This window comes from Microcaecilia unicolor, chromosome 8 (assembly GCF_901765095.1).
Source record: "Microcaecilia unicolor chromosome 8, aMicUni1.1, whole genome shotgun sequence".
Taxonomy (NCBI): domain Eukaryota; kingdom Metazoa; phylum Chordata; class Amphibia; order Gymnophiona; family Siphonopidae; genus Microcaecilia; species Microcaecilia unicolor.
This window is the reverse complement of record NC_044038.1, coordinates 231,253,772-231,275,377: the sequence shown is the minus strand read 5'-3', so window position 1 is coordinate 231,275,377 and position 21,606 is coordinate 231,253,772. Positions and strand designations below refer to the sequence as shown.

The window sequence follows — 21,606 nt, the reverse complement described above, 5'->3', positions numbered from 1 at the left end:
CCTTCGTTCTAGGGTTACCTTTTTTGTCCAGTTTTGCTTATCTTGCTGCTCATGTTTGGAACGCTCTTCCTATTCAAATACGAACACTTACAAGATACGATTTGTTCAGAAAACATCTAAAAGGCTTTCTTTTTCAAGAAATTTTTAACACAGACCTAACAGTGGCAGATAATGTGGCGCTGTTGACACCCCTTAATGCATGGTAAGGTGTATCGCTCCCCTCCTCTGAAAATCTGCTAAACTGACAAATTTACAGAATTGTGAAATGCATGTAACCCAGTGTTTCCCAAGTCGATCCTTGAGTAGCCCCTTGCCAGTCAGAGTTTCAGGATATCCACAATGAATATGCGTGAAAGAAATGTGCATAAAATACAGGGAGTGTATGCAATCAATTTCAAGCACATTCATTGTGAATATCCTAAAAACCTGACTGGCAAGGGGGTACTCCAGGACCGACTTTGGAAATACTGATCCGTCCCATCTATTTTGAAGATAATGGGAAGGATCAGACTTTTCGTACAAATTATCCCTTTGGATTTAAATCTGCTGTGGAACCACATAGCATATGACCAGTGCTTAACAAGTGATTAGCTGCTGCACAGTTCATGAATTCTTACCGATGTGACATCCATAGCGGGATTAACCAGTTTCATATTAGGCGTGGCTGGCAGATAGAAATCAGTACTGAGTTCCACTGAAATAGAAACAAATTAAAAATGAGTGACATTGGCATTTAAATAAGAACCTAAGAATAGCCATACTAGGTCAGCCCAGTATCCTGCTTCCAGCAGTGGCCAATCCAGCTCACAAGTACCTGGTAGAAACCCAATTAGTACTAGCGCTATTCCATACTACCAATCCCAGGGCAACATGGGATGGTGGGTTTCTGCCAGGTACTTGTGACCTGGATTGGCCACTGCTGGAAGCGGGATACTGGGAAGGTGGTATTTGGTATTTGAGCTCTAGTATCCATAATAGTGGAGGAGTAGCCTAGTGGTTAGTGCAGTGGACTTTGATCCTGGGGAACTGCGTTCGATTCCCCCTGCAGCTCCTTGTGACTCTGGGCAAGTCACTTAACCCTCCATTGCCCCAGGTACAAATAAGTACCTGTATATACTAGGTAAACCGCCTTGAATGTGGTTAAGTCCCGTTTCCCTTTCCCATAACAACTTGAACTATGTCTATGCAAAGAAATTCTCTAATGGATTGCAGCTGACATCTAGTGGTATATGTGGAAAGTCCACATCGCTGCTGATAACAGAGATATGTTTGTCAAATGGTAATTATGGAGAATGTCTAAAGGTGCACCTATTTTATTCCTGCTTTAAAAAGACAACATCGACAACTCTTTTTTGCTTTTATAAAATAGACACCTCAAATTAGCTTTGCTACTGTAGAAATCCTCTCCTTCTCAAAGCTGCAAATGAGCGCATGCCCCACATATACAACTTTACACTTAGGACCGGTCTATAAATGGCGCCTAAAAATCTGCACCCCCCAAAAAAATAGCGCTTAGAGCTAGTCTGTAAATAGCACTTAAAGTTAGACGCCGTTTATAAAATAGCAGTTGTCCCAAATCCTATATAATAATTCTCACCTCCAACATTCTATGCGTCTGCCTGCCTGTGTCCGTAGCTTTCTTCACAGATGGGCTCCGAAGCCCCGAGGATTGGCGGCGGGAAGGGGGGCTTGAGAGGGTCGTGGCAGGGGGATCCAGGGGTCAGGAACTGCGAGGGGGGTCGGGAAATCAGAGGAAGGGGGGTCTGCAAATCGGAGGGAGGGAGGCAGGGAGGTGGGGTCTGGAATTCGGAGAGAGGGAGGGGGGTCTGCAAATTGGAGGTAGGGAGGCAGGGAGGTGGAGTTTGGAACTCGGAGAGCGGGAGGTGTCTGGAACTCGGACGGGGGTCTGGAATTCGGAGGGAGGGAGGGGGTTCTGGAACTGGTGGGGGGACGGGGGTCTGGAGCTGGGGGGGGGGGGGTCTGGAACTTGGAGGAGGGGACAAGAGGGGAGGAGGGGGGAAATGCACCACCTGTACAAAAACTTTAAAAAAAACAAAACAGGGGGACGACCCTGGAACTCGGAGGGAGGGGGAACGACGAGCCTGGAACACGGAGGAAGGGGGACAGTGAAACTGGGTGCAAGGGAGGGGTCCCAACCACACACACTCTCTCTCACAGACACACTCGCACCCAGTCTCACTCTCTCTGTCACACACACACACTCACAGATTCACTCTCTCTCTCTCTCACACAGTCACTCTCACACACACTCTCTCAAACATACACACTCCGAGGAAAACCTTGCTAGCGCCCGTTTCAATTGTGTCAGAAACGGACCTTTTTTTACTAGTTCTATATAATGCACCTGAAATTCCATATGGAAACCTGAATGAATTCTATAACAATGCATTGAACTTAATTGGTTAACTAGATAATACATGCTGTTAATTGGATGCTAGCAAGCAGTTATCAGCACTAATTGGCATTAATTGATATTTACACGCACAACTCGATAAAAGTACTTTATAACATGGTGCGTCTAAATTCTAAGTCGCGATAGTTGAAAAGGGGGTAAGGCCATGGGTGGGGCATGGACATTTCTATAATTTATGCACATTATTATAGAATACACCCAATCTGCGCCTAGTTTAGGCATCGGGATTTAAACCAAGTAAAACATGGCCTAAATGGACGTGACCAAATTTGGATGTATGGCAATCCAATCGGCGTATTGTACATACTATATAACGCATGGAAGCTTAAGCCTACTCTATAAAATGTAGGCATACTTTAGAGAATGCACCTAGGCATAGTTTTATGTGGATTTTTTTCAGGCATCATATATAGAATTTCTCCCTTAGTGCCAGGAACCATGATCACATTGAGACATGGCCATTTACAAAAAATACAGAAAGTGAAAGTGCCTTGGTGCTTTGTAGCTTTTACTATATGAGACGTGGGGTAAGGAATAATATATTGTAGAGGAATATATTCGAGTTATTCCCCAAGTTTTCCACGTCATCACTGTGACCCCTGACGCAGGTGCTAGTCACCGAAACACGGCCCGTGTCGGGTCCTTTTGTCAAGGCTCATTCATTAAAGAACTGTGTTCCATTTTTAAAGGCCCGTGGTGCTGTTTTTTTTGTTTGGACTTTAGTTTGTACTTCGTTCCCTCTCTTTTGTTATATCCACATTGAGACATGGCCATTTACAAAAAAAACCTTAGTGTAAACCCCTACACTTAAATTAAATGTGGGTCTCCGTTATTCTATAACAATGCGCATTAATTAAAGGGACACTCCTGATCCACCCATGACCTTCCAATGGCCGTGCCCCCTTTTTGGACCCACAGGTAAAATGTATGCAAGGATCGTGCATCTAAATTTAAGCATGTAAATGTTAATTAAATCCAATTAGCACCATTGTCTCGTTATTCAGTTAAATTGCGCATGCAAATTGGGCACACACCGAAGTTTGTGCACACAGTTTTTTGCGAGTGGTTTAGAATTCGAGGGTTAATGTGCAAAGTTGTACACACAAGTTATAAAATAGTGGTAAATCTTGCTACTTAATTTAATAATCATCTGTTAATTGATGTTAATGGACAATAATTGGCTATAATTGCCGTTAAATAGCTCTAATTGCCACTAATTTCCAGTTAACACATGCAACTGCAATTAGTCAATATTCATTACAAAGAAAGAGAGATCCAAATTTGCTGCAATCCAGATACATCACCAGAACACAGCAGCAACAAGTCAGTTGTTATTTTGAAATGCTTTTTAATATTCCCAAGCACAACCTTATAAATAGGGGAAATACTGGAGCCAAAATACTTTTCATTTGTCCATTAGGCCAACCTGTTTCTGCTACTGCCTGCTTCAGGGGCAACAACTAAAAAGGATCAACACATCACCTAGGAAATGGCCTATGGTGGCTCATAAGGTTGTCACCAATGGTCTTCTGTAACACAAACTCAAAACTTAAAAGCAAGTCACCAACAATGCAGAGTTTCAGATCAGCAATAAGGGCTTATGAGGTACTATAGGTGGCTGCCTACTTGGTTTGTCAATCCTATGTATTTGTTAAGATTTGCCCCTGTAGCAGACATGTTGGGCTAATGGACTCATGAAAAGTATTTTGGATCCAGCATTTTCATCGTTTATGAGGATGTGCATGGGATTATTAAAGAATTTTGACAATAACAGCTGGTCTCGCTGCTATGTGCTTGATTAGTCAATATCCTACAGAGGGTACATGCAAAATCCATGGCGCAGAAATGCAAGTGGAGGGGGGGAACGTGGGCCTAAGAGCAGAATGGATAGGTCAAGAGCATGCCTAGCACTTACATGCATGAGTTATAGAATACTAGCAGTAACGTACCAAAATGCCTATAATTAGGTGAATCCAAATATTTCAGGTTTCCCAAGTACACATTAAACTCATAAATCACTTAAACATCAAGTGAGTGTTGTGAAGGATTTTCAGACTTTATGCCTCCTAATCGCAAAACATAAGTTTGATCCATTATTATGTGGAACATCATTTTTTTGAACATTTTCTTTCTTTTCAAAATGAATGTTGCTATTTTTCCAATTCTATGTTTATCTTTTTTTTTATCACTACATCTCTCCTTCCTTTACCGCTAGAGAATAGTCAATTATATTCAACATATTTAGCTACTTAGCTGATGGCTGGCAGCAAAGGGGCTCATTTTCAAAGCACTTAGCCTCCCAAAGTTCCATAGAAACCTATGGAACTTAGCCTCCCAAAGTGCTTTGAAAATATGCCTCGAACTGTGAACCCAGGAACCTCAACCAATTAGGTGAAAGCATTGAATTAGCACAGCTGATTCTGCCAAAAATTAGGCGTCTAACCATGGACTTATGTGACTATTCTGTAACAGTTACATGCAGAACTGCCAGTATAGAGTACATCATCACTCTGGCTAACTTTAGGTGACTTTTTGAGAATCAGAGTGGAGGACTGGCCTAATGGTTAGTGCATCAGGTTGCGGACCTGGGGAACCATATATAGAATTCCCTAGTAAATGTCTCCCAAGGTCTTACCATGTAGGTTAGGCAAGATTATTGTTTCAAGAATGTTCATCAAGAATGGTGTCAAACGTGATGCCTGCAAAAGGAAATTGAGCAGATGAGCATTTAACATTAACCCAAGTTCAATAATCACAGTGTTTTCATTTCACCTTGAATTTCAAAGTTTTCCCTTATAGTCACTGTTTCCTGCAACTGCATTGCTACCACTGGGGGTGGGGGGGGGGGGGGGGGATGCTTGAATATTGTGTTTTCAATCACGAGGGGAGTCCTGCAGAGTTTGCCTGTCCCTTACTATTGAAAATGTGATTGTGAAACAGCACCCCCCGCTGGCAGGACTGTAGGTGGAGGACTCAGCTTAGACCAGGGGTTCTCAATCTAGTCCTTGGCACGCACCAAGCCAGTCAGGTTTTCAGGATACCCGCAGTGAATATACATGAGATAGATTTTCATCGAATGGAGGTAGTACTTGAAAATTTATCTCCTCAATATTCGTAGTGGGAATCCTGAAAACCTGACTGGCTGGCTGTGTCCCGAGGACTGGGCTGAGAACCCCTGGCTTAGAGGAAACAGAGCTTACAGCATTAATCTTCTTGACAGGCCCATTCCTGAGATAAGTATAATGGAGAACTCATTTCCGATTGGACCATGATGCTAAATTAAGTACTGCACTTTATCATAAAACAAAATAATGAAGGTGACAAACTTCAAAGCAATAAAATACTACTATATTTGCCAACTATAAAACATACAAACATTCCCACCAAATGCAGATCTATGGGTAAAAAACCCTCAAAACCCAAGATCTCAATGTCAGGATTCTCGTGGAACCACTGGGTTAGTGAGCCCTTGGACCACTGTCGAGGAGCGGCAGGATTATCACCCAAACACAAGACATGGCAGAACAGAAGTACCAGCAAACCCAGGACTGGAACTACTAGACGGAAACTGCAGCCGAGGCAATGCAAGCTGGAGCGAGCAGGACAGAAAATCAGCCAAACTTCACCTGCACTTGACTGCCGTTCCTCAGGAGTTGAGTCCCTGGGTGCAGGCGGTCGGCAGGACTTACCGGACAGGGCAGGAAATCAGAACTGCAGGGATCAGCAGCCGGCCAGCAAACAGCAGATCACTCCAGAAACCACACCGGGGTCCCAGACAGCAGCAAGCAGAGAAATATTCCAGGAACCAGACAGGGTCAAAGGCAGGCAGCAAGCAGTAGAATAAACCAGGAAACAAGCAGGGTCAAAGCCGCAACCAGGAATAGCACAGAAGCACTGCAACTAACTCTCACCAAAGGAAACTCCTCTGAGGACCTCTGTTGCAAGGCAAACTAGAAAGCTTCCCAGGTGATTAATAAAGGCAACATACAAGGGAGTTCACCAAGTACGGGTACTGCTTAGTTCCAAAAAACTCCCAAAACAATCTGGAAGGCTGGAAGATCCGGACCGGACCAGAATATCTTCTGGAACATGGGAAACAGCAAGCAATCAGTCCATAGCAGCCACCAGGTCTAACCACCGGGGGGCGAGGTGACTGAGAGCAAGGAACATGGACATAACCGTGACACTCAAAATAGCTAAACAACCCATGAGATCTTTAGAATGGGGCCACTTCTCATCACTAGTTTATAATATCTCCACGAGAAGTCTGCTGGGGTCACCGTTTGGTATCCCTTCTAAATCCAAATTGTTCATAAAAGGAATAACATATACTGTAAATCTCAGGGTAGGATTCTTGGAGTGATAATGGATAGTTTATTGATTTTTGAACCTCAGTACTCTAGTAAAGTATTCTAAATTTAATTTATGTAGGTTACAGTGAGATGGTATGGAAAACATCACAAACTCTTCAAAATACAGCAGCTAGATTACTGTATTCAGTACCTAGGTTTGAGAGAGTTACACCATTGTTTACGGTAATAAATAGAAATAAAACAAAAGAAAATAAGATGATACCATTTTTTTTAATGAGCTTTTGAAGGTAACCTTTCTTCTTCAGATCAGAAATTCTGAATTTCTGATCTGAAGAAGAAGGTTTAAATGAATTCATGAGGTGTTTGTCATTGTCTGCTAATAAGAAACTACATTTTTACAAGGCTAGAATCAAACTTCCTGGTCTGATCAGGAAGGTTGCAGAAACAATCAACTATATACAGTGAAATGTGACACAACTTATACCCCTTGATGGAAGCATTCGGCAAAATGCAGCTGCATTGGGTTTTATTTCTTACAGAATAAATTGACTTTTAGCCATAGTGACCGTTTTGGTTGTTTGATTCAAATCCATGTATTTTCCATAGCTTCAGATGCATTCTGAGACTGTTAACTCTTTAGGGTATGTACTCATTGTATCTGTATAAAACTTGATGTATGATGGCGTAGGGTTATGGAACATATTTCAAAATTATGATTTGATCTGTAATGTTGTAATGTTAGATATGCTTTTCATTGTGATGTTATATTTACATTCTATTATTTTAGGGTTTGTTGGTCTCATTCTACCACTTTGGACTTCCAATGAAAAAATACCAAAACTGAGATTCTGATGCCATAAGGCTTCTCTTGAAATTACTTGTACCCCTCTCCCCCAACCTAATCTGATAAAAAAAGAATAGCCTTGGGAAGGGGCCAATACCATAGGACTGTCTGGAACCTTAGAATCATTGGCCCTAAATTCAGCCCCTTGTTGTTACCCTTGAATGATGGCTATGGGGGGCAGTTCTATAAAATGGTGCCTAGAAGTGAGTTCAGGGCAGGAACATCTCCCCCCCCCCCCTTACTCTGGTCTATTTGGGCTCTGTTTTGAAAATGGCTGCTGCAAACTTTGGTGGTCTGCACGGGTAGGAGTGAGGTGCAATGCTCCTGCCCTGAACTCACTGTTGGACCACCTTTGTTGGTTAGCCGAGAGGAAGCAATCGAGGGGCCCTGACACCAGGGAGAAAAAAGAAGGCAGTGTCCAAGATCAAGGCGGCATAGGGAGGCCACTGCTGTTCAAGGGTGGGTGGGCAGGGGGAAGAGACATTTTGAGGGTGAGAGAGTTGGCAGAGCACGGTGAACCGACCATCAATTAATCCGGAGTGTTGGATAAGTGAAGGTTGGTTATAGGGACTCAACTGTACTATAAACTGCATGCATCATTTGGCACACCTAGATGCTTCAACTTATGTCTGCCATTGGCATGGCATAAAAGGGCATGCCTAAACATGTGTGTGCCAATGCCAACCTTATTCTTGTACTCTACAATGCCATCTTGGTGCTACGATGTCATTTATAAAATTGATTTTCACAACCTTCTCTCTGCTAGAATCCCTCTGCATTATCCTGAGCCCCCAGCCAACTACAGGATAGAAGACTAATTCAGGAACTGAACTGAGCAAGGGCGCTATGGTGCTCATTTACATAAGCAGCAAACCTACCTAGAATAGAGGCCATGAGTCCAAAAGAAATCCTGTGGATGAGGTTATAGGATGCTAAGGTTTGAACTTGAGTTAGTGTTTCCTAGAGAAATTACAAGGACCCACATGTACAAATGCTTTGTGGATGGCACATATGCCAGTAAGAAGAAAAGGTTTCAAAAGTAGAACCACCAAAAGGGATTTAGTAAGAAGAATATAAGAACATAAGAGTAGACATACTGGGTCAGACCAATGGTCCATCTAGCCCAGTATCCTGTTTTGCAAACAGTGGCCAAGCCAGGTCACAAGTACCTGGCAGAAACCCTAATAGTGGCAACATTCCATGTAGAACCCCAAAGAATAGCAAGATTCTGGAATCCTAAAGAGTAACGAGATTCCATGCAGAATCTCGAAGAGTATTAATATTCCATGCTACCAATCCCAGGGCAAGCAGTTGCTTCCCCATGTCTGTCTCAATAGCAGACCAGACTATGGACTTTTCCTCCAGGAATTTGTCCAAACTTTTTTTAAACCCAGATACACTAACCACAGTTATCACATCCTCCGGCAAAGAGTTCCAGAGCTTAACTATTCGTTGAGTGAAAAAATATTTCCTCCTATTTGTTTTAGAAGTATTCCTATGTAACTTGCTGGAGTGTCCCCTAGTCTTTGTACTTTTGGAACAAGCAAAAAATCATAACCATATATATCACCAGCCTACTCAAAAGGGGCTAATAAACTAACCAGCAGGATTTACCAAAGGGATAATACACTTTACGCTGATGACTCCCAGATCTACCACTCCACACCAGAAATCTCAGCCAAAATCCAGGCCAGCCTGCCTGTCTGACATTGCTGCCTGGATGTCTCAGCGCCATCTGAAACTAAACATGACCAAAACTGAGCTTCTTCTTCTCCTCCCCCATTCTCTATTTCTATGGATAACACTCTCATCCTTCCTGTCTCATCAGCTCATAACCTTGGGGTCATCTTCGACTCCTCCCTCTCCTTCTCTGCACATATTCAACAGACTGCTAAAACCCGTCGTTTCTTTCTCTATAATATCAATAAAATTCGCCCTTTCCTTTCTGAGCACACTACCAGAACCCTCATCCACACTCTTATCACCTCTTGCTTAGACTACTGCAACTTGCTCCTCACTTAGCCATCTCTCTCTTCAATCTGTTCAAAATTCTGCTGCACGATTTATATTCCACCAGTGTCGTTATGGTCATATTAGCCCTCTCCTCAAGTCACTTCACTGGCTCCCTATCTGCTTCGGCATACAGTTCAAACTCCTCTTATTGACCTATAAGTGCATTCACTCTGCAGCTCCTCAGTACCTCTCCACTCTCATCTCTCCCTACATTCCTCCCCGGGAACTCCGTTCACTGGGTAAATCTCTCTTATCTGCACCCTTCTCCTCCACTGCTAACTCCAGACTCCGTTCCTTTTATCTTGCTGCACCTTATGCCTGGAATAGGCTTCCTGAGCCGGTACATCAAGCTCCATTTCTGGCCGTCTTCAAATCTAAGCTAAAAGCCCACCTTTTTGATGCTGCTTTTAACTCCTAACCCTTGTTCACTTGTTCAGAACACTTATTTTATCATCCTCACTTTAATATTCCCTTATCTCTTGTTTGTCCTGTTTGTCCTAATTAGATTGTAAGCTCTGTTGAGCAGGGACTGTCTCTTCATGTTCAAGTGTACAGCGCTGCGTACGTCTAGTAGTTGTACTAGTAGTATCATGAGCCCTTTCCTGCATAAATTTGTTCTGCAGGCAAAGGAACACTGTAAGAAACTTTGCTACGGGACGGGGTGTATAGCTATTTTTTTTGTGAATACCAATTTTCATTGAAATTCTTAATTAAGCTATTTAGCATATCAGCAGCTTATTACTTGCAACTTGAAATATACTCAGGCTTAATAGTCTGTGCCTGAAGCTTGCTGTATTTCCCTCAAATTAAGAGACTCTTCAACCAGAAGACTGTTCACTAGAGACATTTCAAGAAGGAAGGATGCTGGTATGGGAGCTGTGGAATAAATGCAGAAAGCAATGGCTGGATCCTGGCAGTTCCATCCATTTTCTTAGAGTATGTTGTTTAATGACAAAAAAAAAAATATATATATATATATATATATATCCTATATAATAAAACGCACCTCCAACATTCTGAAGCTGACTGCATGGCTGAGGCATTCCTGCTCTCTGTATCCATCTCCTGAATTGACATCACGTACTTCCGGGTTCGTCACAAGCAGAGGTGACCAACCACATGAGGTTTCTCGGCTTCAGAATGTTGGAGGTGCATTCTATTAAATAGGATTGGTCAGTTCCTTGAAGCACAGCCAGAGCTCAGGGTCCTGCACAGTAACGCTCAGACACCAGAGAGAGAGGGGGGGGTCTGACACCAGAGAGAGGAAGGGAGGGGGGGCTGACACCAGAGGGGGGTGGGAGGTATCTCTGTCACACACACACTCTCTCTCACACACTCTCGCTCTCTCATAGTCAATGTCTTTCTCTGTCTCACTCTCACACACTGTCTCTCACACACTCTATGTCTCACACTGTATCACATTCACTCTCTATGTGTCACACAGTCACTCACACACTCTCTTGGTCTCTTACACTCAGTCTCACAGAGAGTCTATGTCTCAAACACACTCTCTCTCTCGCACACACTGTATCTGTATGAAACACACTCTCTCTCTCTCACACTGTGTCTCAGATACGCACTTGCACACACTCTCATTCTCACACACACACTCACTCTCTCTCACACACACACTTGCACATTCACTTTCTCTCTCACACACAGTCACTCTCACAGACACTCTCTCAAACATACACACTCTGAGGAAAACCTTGCTAGTGCCCGTTTCATTTGTGTCAGAAACGGGCCTTTTTTACTAGTGTATATGTATATATTGCATACTTACACTGGTCTGGCTATTGTTGATGGAAGAGGAAACTAAGTTGGGCTGTAAAGCACTGAGAAGAGAAAAATCTTCACGTCAGCTACGAGTTTGTATAAAGTGAAATACCTAATTACTCTAGTGATCCAGCAAATGAAAGAGAAGTATGATAAATAAGATTAAAGTTAATCATATAGGAACTTTAGATCATTTTAATACATCATTGTCCATTACTGGATGAATATTGGTTTCGCATAGAGAAAACAATTTCTCACATTTTAAGCTTAAAGATTTCTTTAACTTACAAAATTATAATTGCAGGGGAATTTGGTATTAATACTGCAATGCCATCACACGTGTTTAAATTACTACGCATATTGATCCCAAGTGGCTATAAAATTGATCTGTCAAAATTGGAAAGATTTTACAAACTTAACTCATAAAATGTGGTGGAATTCAGTATGTCTAATTGCTAAATATGAAAAATGTAGCAGCTGAGAAATGTGGTTCCCTTATAGCATTTAATAGAATTTGGTCTCCTGTGTTGAAATGTTCATCCAGTTAATTAATAAATAATGTGCAGGTACTATTAATATATAGGCATTAATTTATGACATCTGATATGATTGCATACCCCATACGTATATAGTCAATGTACATCGACCTATTTGTTAAATTGTTATTGTCATTGGTACCAAATCTACCCTCCCGATATTCAAAAGCATTTAACTGGCCAGGATCGGCACCCGGATGATTAAATGCCTCATAACCGGCTTTCCGCCGATTTTCAGCCTCACTCTAACGGCTATATTTGGTCGTGTGAATACATGGAGGCATCTTAGGCCGATTTGAACATAACTGGCTAAATCTGAATATTGACTTTGCTGGTTATGTTCAAACCGGCCAAAAACAAACAGGATATTCAAGGCCGGTCACTGGAAATGGCCCGGCATCGAATATCCGGGTTTAGCCCGGCTAACTCCCGTGGTCTGCACATTGGCCACTGATACTTTTTTTAAAATAAATGTTATTTATGCAAACAGCAAGATGGTTAACGTCAGTGTGAACAATATGACAAAGGAAATAATTCCATATACACATGTTTTGGGTGTGCGCTGGGCCAGTTTTTACCGTGTCTGCAAAAAAGGGCTTTTTATGGGATGAGTATGCGGTAAAACTGAAACCAGTGCGCGCCTAAAACCGGCCTGATCCCTTAACGCCACCCATTGATCTAGCAGTAAGGGCTCACGCTCTACACATTCAGTGACAGTTCAGCGTGTGCCAACTGCCGATTACTGCCGGAAACACCACGAAGGAGATGAAGAACAGCAACCACAGTGAGGAATTCTATGGAACCAACAGTCCTTTATTACAGTCCAGCAAAATGTAGATGTCCTGACATGGCCGTGTTTCGCCAAGAAATTACCTGCAACAGGGAACAGCATTCGCACTCAGCGATTAAGCGTTAAACTAGGACAGCAATTCACTCTGCAATTAAGATTGCCGTGCGCTGGGCTGGTAGGCCTAAGGTAGGGTCAATCTTTAAATTTGTGCCCAGGTGGTTGCCTCGTGGGAGGGCCCGACTTGTTCGTAATACTCTACTGTATCCCGGTGGGTCACTGCTTCAGCTTTCGGCCTCCTCCCTCAGTGGTCCCGACTTCAAAGGAGATATTCCACCTCCTCGTTAACAGCTTAATTTCAGAGTGAATTGCTGTTCCAGTTTAATGTAAATACTTACAAAGAGGCTGCGGTTCGGAGCACTGTTTAAATGTGAATGCTGCTCCTTTACTAGCTGTGTATGTTTAGACCCCTGATGCAGGCAAAATGAAACACGGCCATGTTGGGTTATCTACATTTTGCTGGATGGTAATAAAGGACTGTTGGCTCCATTTCCTCACTGTGGTTGTTTTTCTAAAGCCCAGACATGGCCTGGCACGGAATAACCGGGAATGAAACTGGTGGCGGTCAATAACATTTGTACTGCTGCTGGATGACTATTTACCCCATAGTATTTATCTCTCTTTTTTTTTTTCCCCAGAGCACAGCATTGTTATTTTCTGTGTCCTTATCGGAACTAAAAATGTGATAACAATGCAGTAGGGCTTGTAGTAGGAAAGGAAATTCAGGTTTGTAAAAAGGGAGCGTTGACGTTTCTTAGAAGCAGTGTTCCGATCTCTCTTTTTAATGATTTTGAAAAGCCTGCAGAAGAAAGCAAATATCTTACCCATTCAGACTTGGGGTAGCCTTGATTTTAGAACCAGAAAAAGCATGTTTGACATCCATAGACAATTCCTGAAATTACAAAAGTCAAGTTGGTCAATGAACTGAGAGCCTGTGTATATCTCCTATGACATCCTTCTCCTAGTGCAATAATACTACAGCTGAAGTTACAGGGACAGGAAGTGCGATAAGATGATCCAGAGTCTGTGGGTTATAAGGTGTCTTGACTGAGTGTTGTTTATTGTGAAAAGAATATGAATGTATGTTTAATAACCTTGTCCATGGACTTATAATTAGCTGAAGGACTTTTTTTCCTTTGTATGGCATAGTGTTAAAACCAGGCTTAGGGTCCTATCAGGGGTGGCTTCTAGATAATAAAACTCACTTCTTTCATCCCTGAGATTAATTTTGGATTGGTAGTGTAATGGATAGTGCAGTGGCCTGAGAAAGAGGAGAACTGAGTTCAATTCCCACAGTAGCTCCTTCTGACTCTGGGCAAGTCACTTAACCTTCCATTGCCCCAGGTACAAAATAGGTACCTGTATGTAATATATATAAACTGCTTTGATTGCAACCACGGAAAGGTGGTATATTAAATCCCAACCCCTTTCTGTTTCGTGGATCATAACTACATACTGGATGGAATGCATTGGAATATGTTTAGAGGGAGTGCGGACGGACAGAGTATTCCCTTGGTGCATTGGCTATGAGGGTGTGATTGTTAGATATATATATATATTTTTTTAAATTTAATTTTATTTCTTCTAATTTTATCAATTGTTATGTTTTTATTTATTGTTTCTTACATTAATATAGTTGCAATTGCACTTATTTGTTCTGGAAAAAGTAGATGAATTAGATACAGTCTACATTTTCTCAGGTTTTTTTTTAATTTGTACCCTGCACTTTTTCCCACTCATGGCAGGCTCAATGTGGCAGGCAATGGAGGGTTAAATGACTTGCCCAAAGTCACAAGGAGCTGCCTGGGCTGGGAATTGAACTCAGCTCCTCAGGACCAAAGTCCACCACCCTAACCACTAGGCCACTCCTCCTCCACCATGTTATACCTCAACAGTCATAAATGAAACAATTCTATAACTGGTCACCCAAAAAGAGGCATCCGGAGGGTACCTGGTAGGAGCCTATTCTAAAAGAATCTATTTCCCTACTTTCCTTTATAAATACTAGTGTAATCACCAAATTCCAAGCCTATAAGTTAGGTGCAAATAATTATGCTTACCATAGAGCTAGTTACACACATAAGTGCAAGATCTACCCACGTGCATTCACAGGAGACAAGACTTTAAAAAAATTGAACTGAAGCTCTGGAATGAGGGGGCATGGTGGGGTAAAGGTGAAAGGGGACAAACTCAGGAGTAATCTAAGAAAATATATCTTTAGCAAAAGAATGGTGGATGCATTCAACGGCCTCGTGGTGGAGACAAATTTTGGGCTCCGATATTGAGGCAGCGGGAGTTAGACTGGCTAACTCCCTCTGTTACTAACAAACCTGGAAATTCAATGCTGGGACCATATCCAGCCACCAGCATTGAATTTCTGGGTTTGTTTGGCTTGGAGGAGTAGCCTAGTGGTTAATGCAGTGGATTTTGATCCTGGGGAACTGAGTTTGATTCCCACTACAGCTCCTTGTGACTCTGGGCAAGTCACTTAACCCTCTATTGCCCCTGGTATAAAATAAGTACCTGAATATATGTAAACCGCTTTGAATGTAGATGCAAAAACCTCAGAAAGGCAGTATTTCAAGTCCCATTTCCCTTTCTCTAGTTGAGATTCTAGATGGAATGTTGCTACTATTTGAGATTCTACATGGAATGTTGCTACTATTGAGATTCTTCTGTTGCTACTATTTGAGATTCTAGATGGAATGTTGCTATTATTGAGATTCTGTTGCTACTATTTGAGATTCTACATGGAATGTTGCTATGCCACTAGCAACATTCCATGTAGAAGCCCGCCCTTGCAGATCAGTAATGTGGCTCCGCAGGCTTCTGCTTCTGTGAGTCTGCCTAAAAACGTCCTGATCCCTTAACGCCACCCACTGATCTAGCAGTAAGGGCTCACACGCTACCCATTCAGTGACAGTTCAGCGTGTGTCAACTGCCGATTACTACCGGAAACACCGCACATGGGAGGAAATAGATAAATAAATCATCCAGGCATTATGGGTATGCAGCAAATCTGAAATTACCACCAGGAGGGTGCGGTAGTCTCATTTTTACGCGCATCCATTTTTCTTTTATTTTTGGACGCACGGCAAAACCCGGCGGTAATCAGCATTTGGTGCATGTAGACCATTGCCGCCCGATTACCGCGTGAGACCTTACCGCTAAGTCAATGGCTGGCGGTAAGGTCTCAGACCCAAAATGGATGCACGCCAATTTTTATTTTGCCGCACATCCGTTTTTGGATCTGCAGGTGCCCAAAGCACACACCTACACTAGCACAGGTTATTTTGCAGGGTACCTTAGTAAAAGGACCCCTTAAGCAGCCATGGGTTAGCCCATAAAAACAGGACAGACTTCTATGCGGTCCCATTTATATGGTAAACCTGGCCACTTAAGTGTTTGGGGTGGAGGAGTAGCCTAGTGGTTAGTGCAGTGGACTTTGATCCTGGGGAACTGCGTTCGATTCCCACTGCAGCTCCTTGTGACTCTGGGCAAGTCACTTAACTCTCCATTGCCCCTGGTACAAAATAAGTATCTGAATATATGTAAACCGCTTTGAATGTAGTTGCAAAAACCTCAGAAAGGCGGTATATCAAGTCCCATTTCCCTTTTCCTATTTGAGATTCTACATGGAATGTTGCTGTTGCAACTATTTGAGATTCTGGAATGTTGCTACTGTTTGAAGATTCTACTTGGAATGTTGAGATTCTGTTGCTACTATTGGAGATTCTACATGGAATGTTGCTAGTGGAGGAGTAGCCTAGTGGTTAGTGCAGCAGACTTTGATCCTGTGGAACTGCGTTCAATTTCCACTGCAGCTCCTTGTGACCCTGGTACAAAATAAGTATCTGAATATATGTAAACCACTTTGAATGTAGTTGCAAAAACCTCAGAAAGGCAGTATATCAAGTCCCATTTCCCTTTCCCTTTACTCCACCCCCGGAATGCCCCCAACAAATCCGGCTGGGAGTTTGGTGCTAACCACGATATTCAACAGCATTTAGCTGGTTAAGTGTCATTGAATATTAGCAGCTAGCCCCGATCAAGTTATTTAACTGCTCAGTAGCTGGCTAAGGGGCCCTTTTAGTAAGCCGCGTAAGCGTCTATGCGCGCCCAATGCATGCCAAAATGGAGTTACCGCCCGGCTGCCATATGGCTGTTGTGGTAATTTCATTTTTGGTGCACGTCTGATACACACGGCCAAAAAATAATTTCGGCCACGTGCATCGAGCGCACGCCAAGTGGCATTTGACGCGCATAGGTCATTACTGCTCGGTTACCGTGTGAGAATTTACCACTAGGTCAATGGCTGGCAACCTGGTCGCAGACCCAAAATGGACGCATGGCAATTTTGATTTTGCTGCATGTCCATTTACAGGAAAATTTTTTTAAAGGCTGTTTTTACAGTCACACTGAAAAATAAATTGGCACGCACCCGAAACCCGTGCCTACACTACCGCAAGCCATTTTTCAGCGCACCTTAGTAAAAGGACTCCTTAACCGCTCAACAGCTGGTTAAATCGCTTTGAATGTCAGGCTCACCGTCTTTATCCGCTGTCATTCTCTGTGTTTCTATGTTGATCTATTTTCCTTTAAAGTACAAACTATACAAGACTAGTGGAACCAAGTCCGTTTCGTTCAAAAATGAAACGGGCCCTAGGAAGGCTCTCGTCTAAGTGATTTTTCCTCTCTCCCCTGCCCTCCCCTCCATGTCCAGCGATGCGTCTCTCCCCTCCCATGCCCTCCATGTCCCGCGATTCTGACCTCCCCTCCATGACCAGCAATTCTCCTCCGCCCTGCCCTCCCATTCGTGCCCCGCGATTCTCCCCTCGCCTCCCATATTCTCTATGTCCAGCGATTCTCCTCTTTCCTGCCCTCCCATCCGTGTCCCGTGATTCTCTCATCTCCTCCGATCCCATACATGTTCGTCGATTCTCCTCTGCCCTGCCCTCCCCACAATGTCCCGCGATTCTGTCCTCCCCTCCATGTCCACTGATTGTCCTGTGCCCTGCCCTCCCATCCCATCCGTGTCCTGCGATTCTCCCCTCACCTCCCTTCCCCTCCATGTCAATCGATTCTCCTCTGCCCTGCCCTTCCATCCGTGTCCTGCGATTCTCTCCTCCCATCTCATCCATGTCCATCGATTCTCCTCTGCCCTGCCCGCCCCTCAATGCCCCGTGATTCTGTCCTCCCCTCCCTGTCCATTGATTGTCCTGTGCCCTGCTCTCCCATCCGTGTCATGGGATTCTGCCCTTCCCAACGATTCTCTTCTGCCCTGCCCTCCCATTCGTGTCCCGTGATTCTCTCCTCTCATCCCATCCATGTCCATCGATTCTCCTCTGCCCTGCCCTCCCCTCACATCGATGTCCCGTGATTCTGTCCTCCCCTCCATGTCCAGCGATTGTCCTGTGCCCTGACCTACATCTGTGTTCCGCGATTCTCTCCTCTCCACCCATCCCATCCATGTCCATCGATTCTCCTCTGCCCTGCCTTCCCTTCACCTTGATGTCCCGTGATTGTGTCCTCCCCTCCATGTCCAGCGATTGTCCGGAGCCCTGCCCTCCAATCCATGTCCAGCGATTCTGCCCTCCCCAGCGATTCTCCTCTGCCCTGCCCTCCTATCTGTGTCCTGTGATTCTCTCCTCTCCTCCCATCCCATCCACGTTCATCAATTCTCCTCTGCCCTGTCCTCCCCTCACCTCGATGTCCTGCGATTCTGTCCTCCCCTCCATGTCCAGCTATTGTCCTGTACCCTGCCCTCCCATCCATGTCCCGTGATTCTGCCCTTCCCAGCGATTATCCTCTGCCCTGCCCTCCCATCCTTGTCCCATGATTCTCTCCTCTCCTCCCATCCCATCCATGTCCATTGATTCTCCTCTGCCCTCCCCTCAATGTCCCGCGATTCTGTCCTCCCCTCCATGTCCAGTGATTGTCCTGTGCCCTGCCCTCTCATCCATGTCCCGCGATTCTGCCATCCCCAGCAATTCTCCTCTGCCCTGCCCTCCCATCCGTGTCCCACGATTCTCTCCTCCCCTCTCCTCCCATCCCATCCATGTCCATCGATTCTCCTCTGCCCTGCCCTCCCCTCACCTCGATGTCCCGCGATTCTGTCCTCTCCTCCAGCGTTCCGTTGCCTTCACTTGCTTGCGTTCATAACATCTTGATGTCAGCTCGCCTCCAGCATTCCCTTCCCTTTCACTGTTCCGCCCTCTGATGTCATTTCGTCTTTACTCGAGGGCAGCACAGTGAGAGTGAATGGAACGCTGGAGGCTTGCTGACGTCAGGATGTTACGGACCCAGACAGCCAGCAAGCCATGGAACGTTGACGGTACAAATTATTATATAGGATAGGCAAATATTTATAAAACAGCGTTTAAGGAGAATTTTGGTATATACATGCATCTATTCTAAGGAAATATGCACATTGGATTACAGACTGTGCCCCCATGTTGTCTTGCAATAGTAGTATTGATGTCCACGTGCTTATACTCACCATGGCAAAATTCAGAAGAGATTTACCGCCAGATAGCTCACAGACCACACAAATGTCAACAGAACAATGTAAATTGACAACCAAGTTCTTGGTCATTAAAGTGACTTCTGGGCTCTTGTCAACGGAGAACTTTACTTGTAAAGGTGAGGACGGTGGGTATTGTTTAGCGACCTACGTACATTAAAAAATAAAGTTAAAAAGATCCTTAGATATTTACCCAGGATACCCTGAATATATACACAAGAAGAAAACACAAACCACAGAAAGGAAGAAATATGTACAGCTATTGAAATTTGTATAGGGAAATGTTTCTAGCTTACTTGAAATTGCCTGTGGTTTAAACATGGCCAGAGTACTCCCCCTCCCCCATGCAGAAAGCCCATCTTGGCCACATCCCCGATAAAGCTCCCTCTTTTGCCACACCAAAGAGTTGCCTCCCCTCACACACAATTGTCCCTTCCCTCAATCCAACTACTCCAGGCAACACCTTCTCCCTAGGTCCCTCCTCCACCCTCCTACAGGTACCCTGGGCCTACCATACTGGAGCTCCCCAGTTGCTCCTGCCCTCACCAGCACCTTGTTCTAAAATGATGCTGGCAATCCCCGCTAAGGGTCATGCTTCTTACACAAGAATATAACTCCTAGTGATAGTACGGTGAAACTACCCCTGGAGCTTGCTGTGTTATGGCACCACAACCTAAGGGCCAATTAACACGAGTTAATACAACTTGATAACTTTCCCCTTTCTGGGGGTTTTAAATAACTCTTGCTGCATCCTCACAGCAGTATTTTATTCAAAGAGTAGATAAGTACATAAGTATTGCCATACTGGTTCAGACCAAAGGTCCATCAAGCCCAGCATCCTGTTTCCAACAGTGGCCAATCCAGGTCACAAATACCTGGCAAGGTCCTGAAAAAGTTCAATACATTTTATGCTACTTATCCCAGAAATAAGCAGTGGATTTTCCCCAAGTCCATTTTAATAATGGTCTATGGACTTTTCCTTTAGGAAGCTGGCCAAACCTTTTTTAAACCCCGCTAAGCTAACCGCCTTGACCACTTTCTCTGGCAACACATTCCAGAGTTTAATTACATGTTGAGTGACGTACTGCGTCATCTAAAATCATACTGAGTAGTATATTGTGAAATATTATGCAGTCTAAATGCAGGAAATGTTAGGCTAGTTTGCACTGATCTTACTGAAGCTGAACTAAAGACATTAAACGTTACATACCTCAGGAATATAAGAGCCCAGGGCAGCGACGGTTAGTTGCTCGGGAAGCTGTAGAACAAATTAGATTTTGGTTGTGTCATTTGCATGTCTTTTAGCTTTTAAAATGATAGAAAATGTGCTCTTTGTCTTATGGTTTATACTATTCTGTGCTCCATTGCAACTCCCTTAATGTCCAATTTTATTGAACTTGTCTAGATAGAAAAAAGACATTCAAGTTGGGATATCAGTTTGTTTCACACTATTAGCTGAATTAAAATTGTTTGATGCACATTAAACTATTTAATGCATGCAAATTGTATGGGTATTAATTCAGAGGTTAAAGCACATTAAATTAATTTTGCAGACCAAAAGCCACATCCAGTTAGCAGCTGCTGCAAATGGATAAGGGACTATTTAGCGGCACTAACTGGATAAAGCCACCCAGTATTTCCTCTGACCACCTTGGCATTATCCGGATAGTGCTGGGGAGCTCTGTGGGTGGATTGTGGGACAACTCAGAAGCATCTCCAGATAATGGCCATATTGAGACCTCTAACCAGATAAAGAGGCAAGTGGTTGGGAGGCGGGGCTAGTGCTGGGCAGACTTCTACGGTGTGTGCCCTGAAAATGGCAGATACATATCAAGGTCAGGAATACACAAAAAGTAGCACATATGAGTTATCTTCTTGGGCAGACTGGATGGACCGTGTCATCTACTATGTTACTATATAAATTCTTCTTCAAGGAAAAGGTGGTACTTGCACGGAACGGCCTCCCGTTGGAGGTGGTGGAGACGAAGACTGTATCCGAATTCAAGAAAGCTCGGGACAAGTGCATAGGATGTATAAGGGAGAGGAAGGGATGGTAGATGTAATGGATGGGCAGACTGGATAGACCTATGGTCTATATTGTTAATATATGTTGTAGCCAGAGCCCCCGTCACTGGAATAGTGGTGGGCTCTGTCATGAAGCCTAGGCCTGAGAGGCACTGGCTAGGCCAGTAAAACTGAGATAAGACTTAACACTGGGCACCTGCTGAAGCAGTGTCTAGTTGGCAAGTCAAATCAGGATCTGGCCTAACAAGCAAATGCAGTTTTAAAGCTTAAATGAAGAATTAGATAACCTGAATTG

The 21,606-nt window shown here is 43.8% G+C and overlaps 1 protein-coding gene across 1 annotated transcript in view; it reads right to left on the bottom strand.

Annotated features, from left to right (window-relative positions):
- Positions 1-587: 587 nt before the first annotated feature.
- The window catches only part of BPIFB2 (BPI fold containing family B member 2), a 44,279-nt gene continuing 23,260 nt past the window's right edge, over positions 588-21,606 (bottom strand). Inside the window, exons 9-14 of the mRNA XM_030213471.1 lie at positions 20,497-20,544; positions 19,263-19,433; positions 13,588-13,655; positions 11,388-11,439; positions 5,070-5,133; positions 588-694 (exon numbers count right to left, since the gene is read on the bottom strand). Of these exons, the coding sequence (XP_030069331.1) occupies positions 588-694; positions 5,070-5,133; positions 11,388-11,439; positions 13,588-13,655; positions 19,263-19,433; positions 20,497-20,544 (510 nt within the window). The remainder of the gene's footprint in view (positions 695-5,069; positions 5,134-11,387; positions 11,440-13,587; positions 13,656-19,262; positions 19,434-20,496; positions 20,545-21,606) is intronic.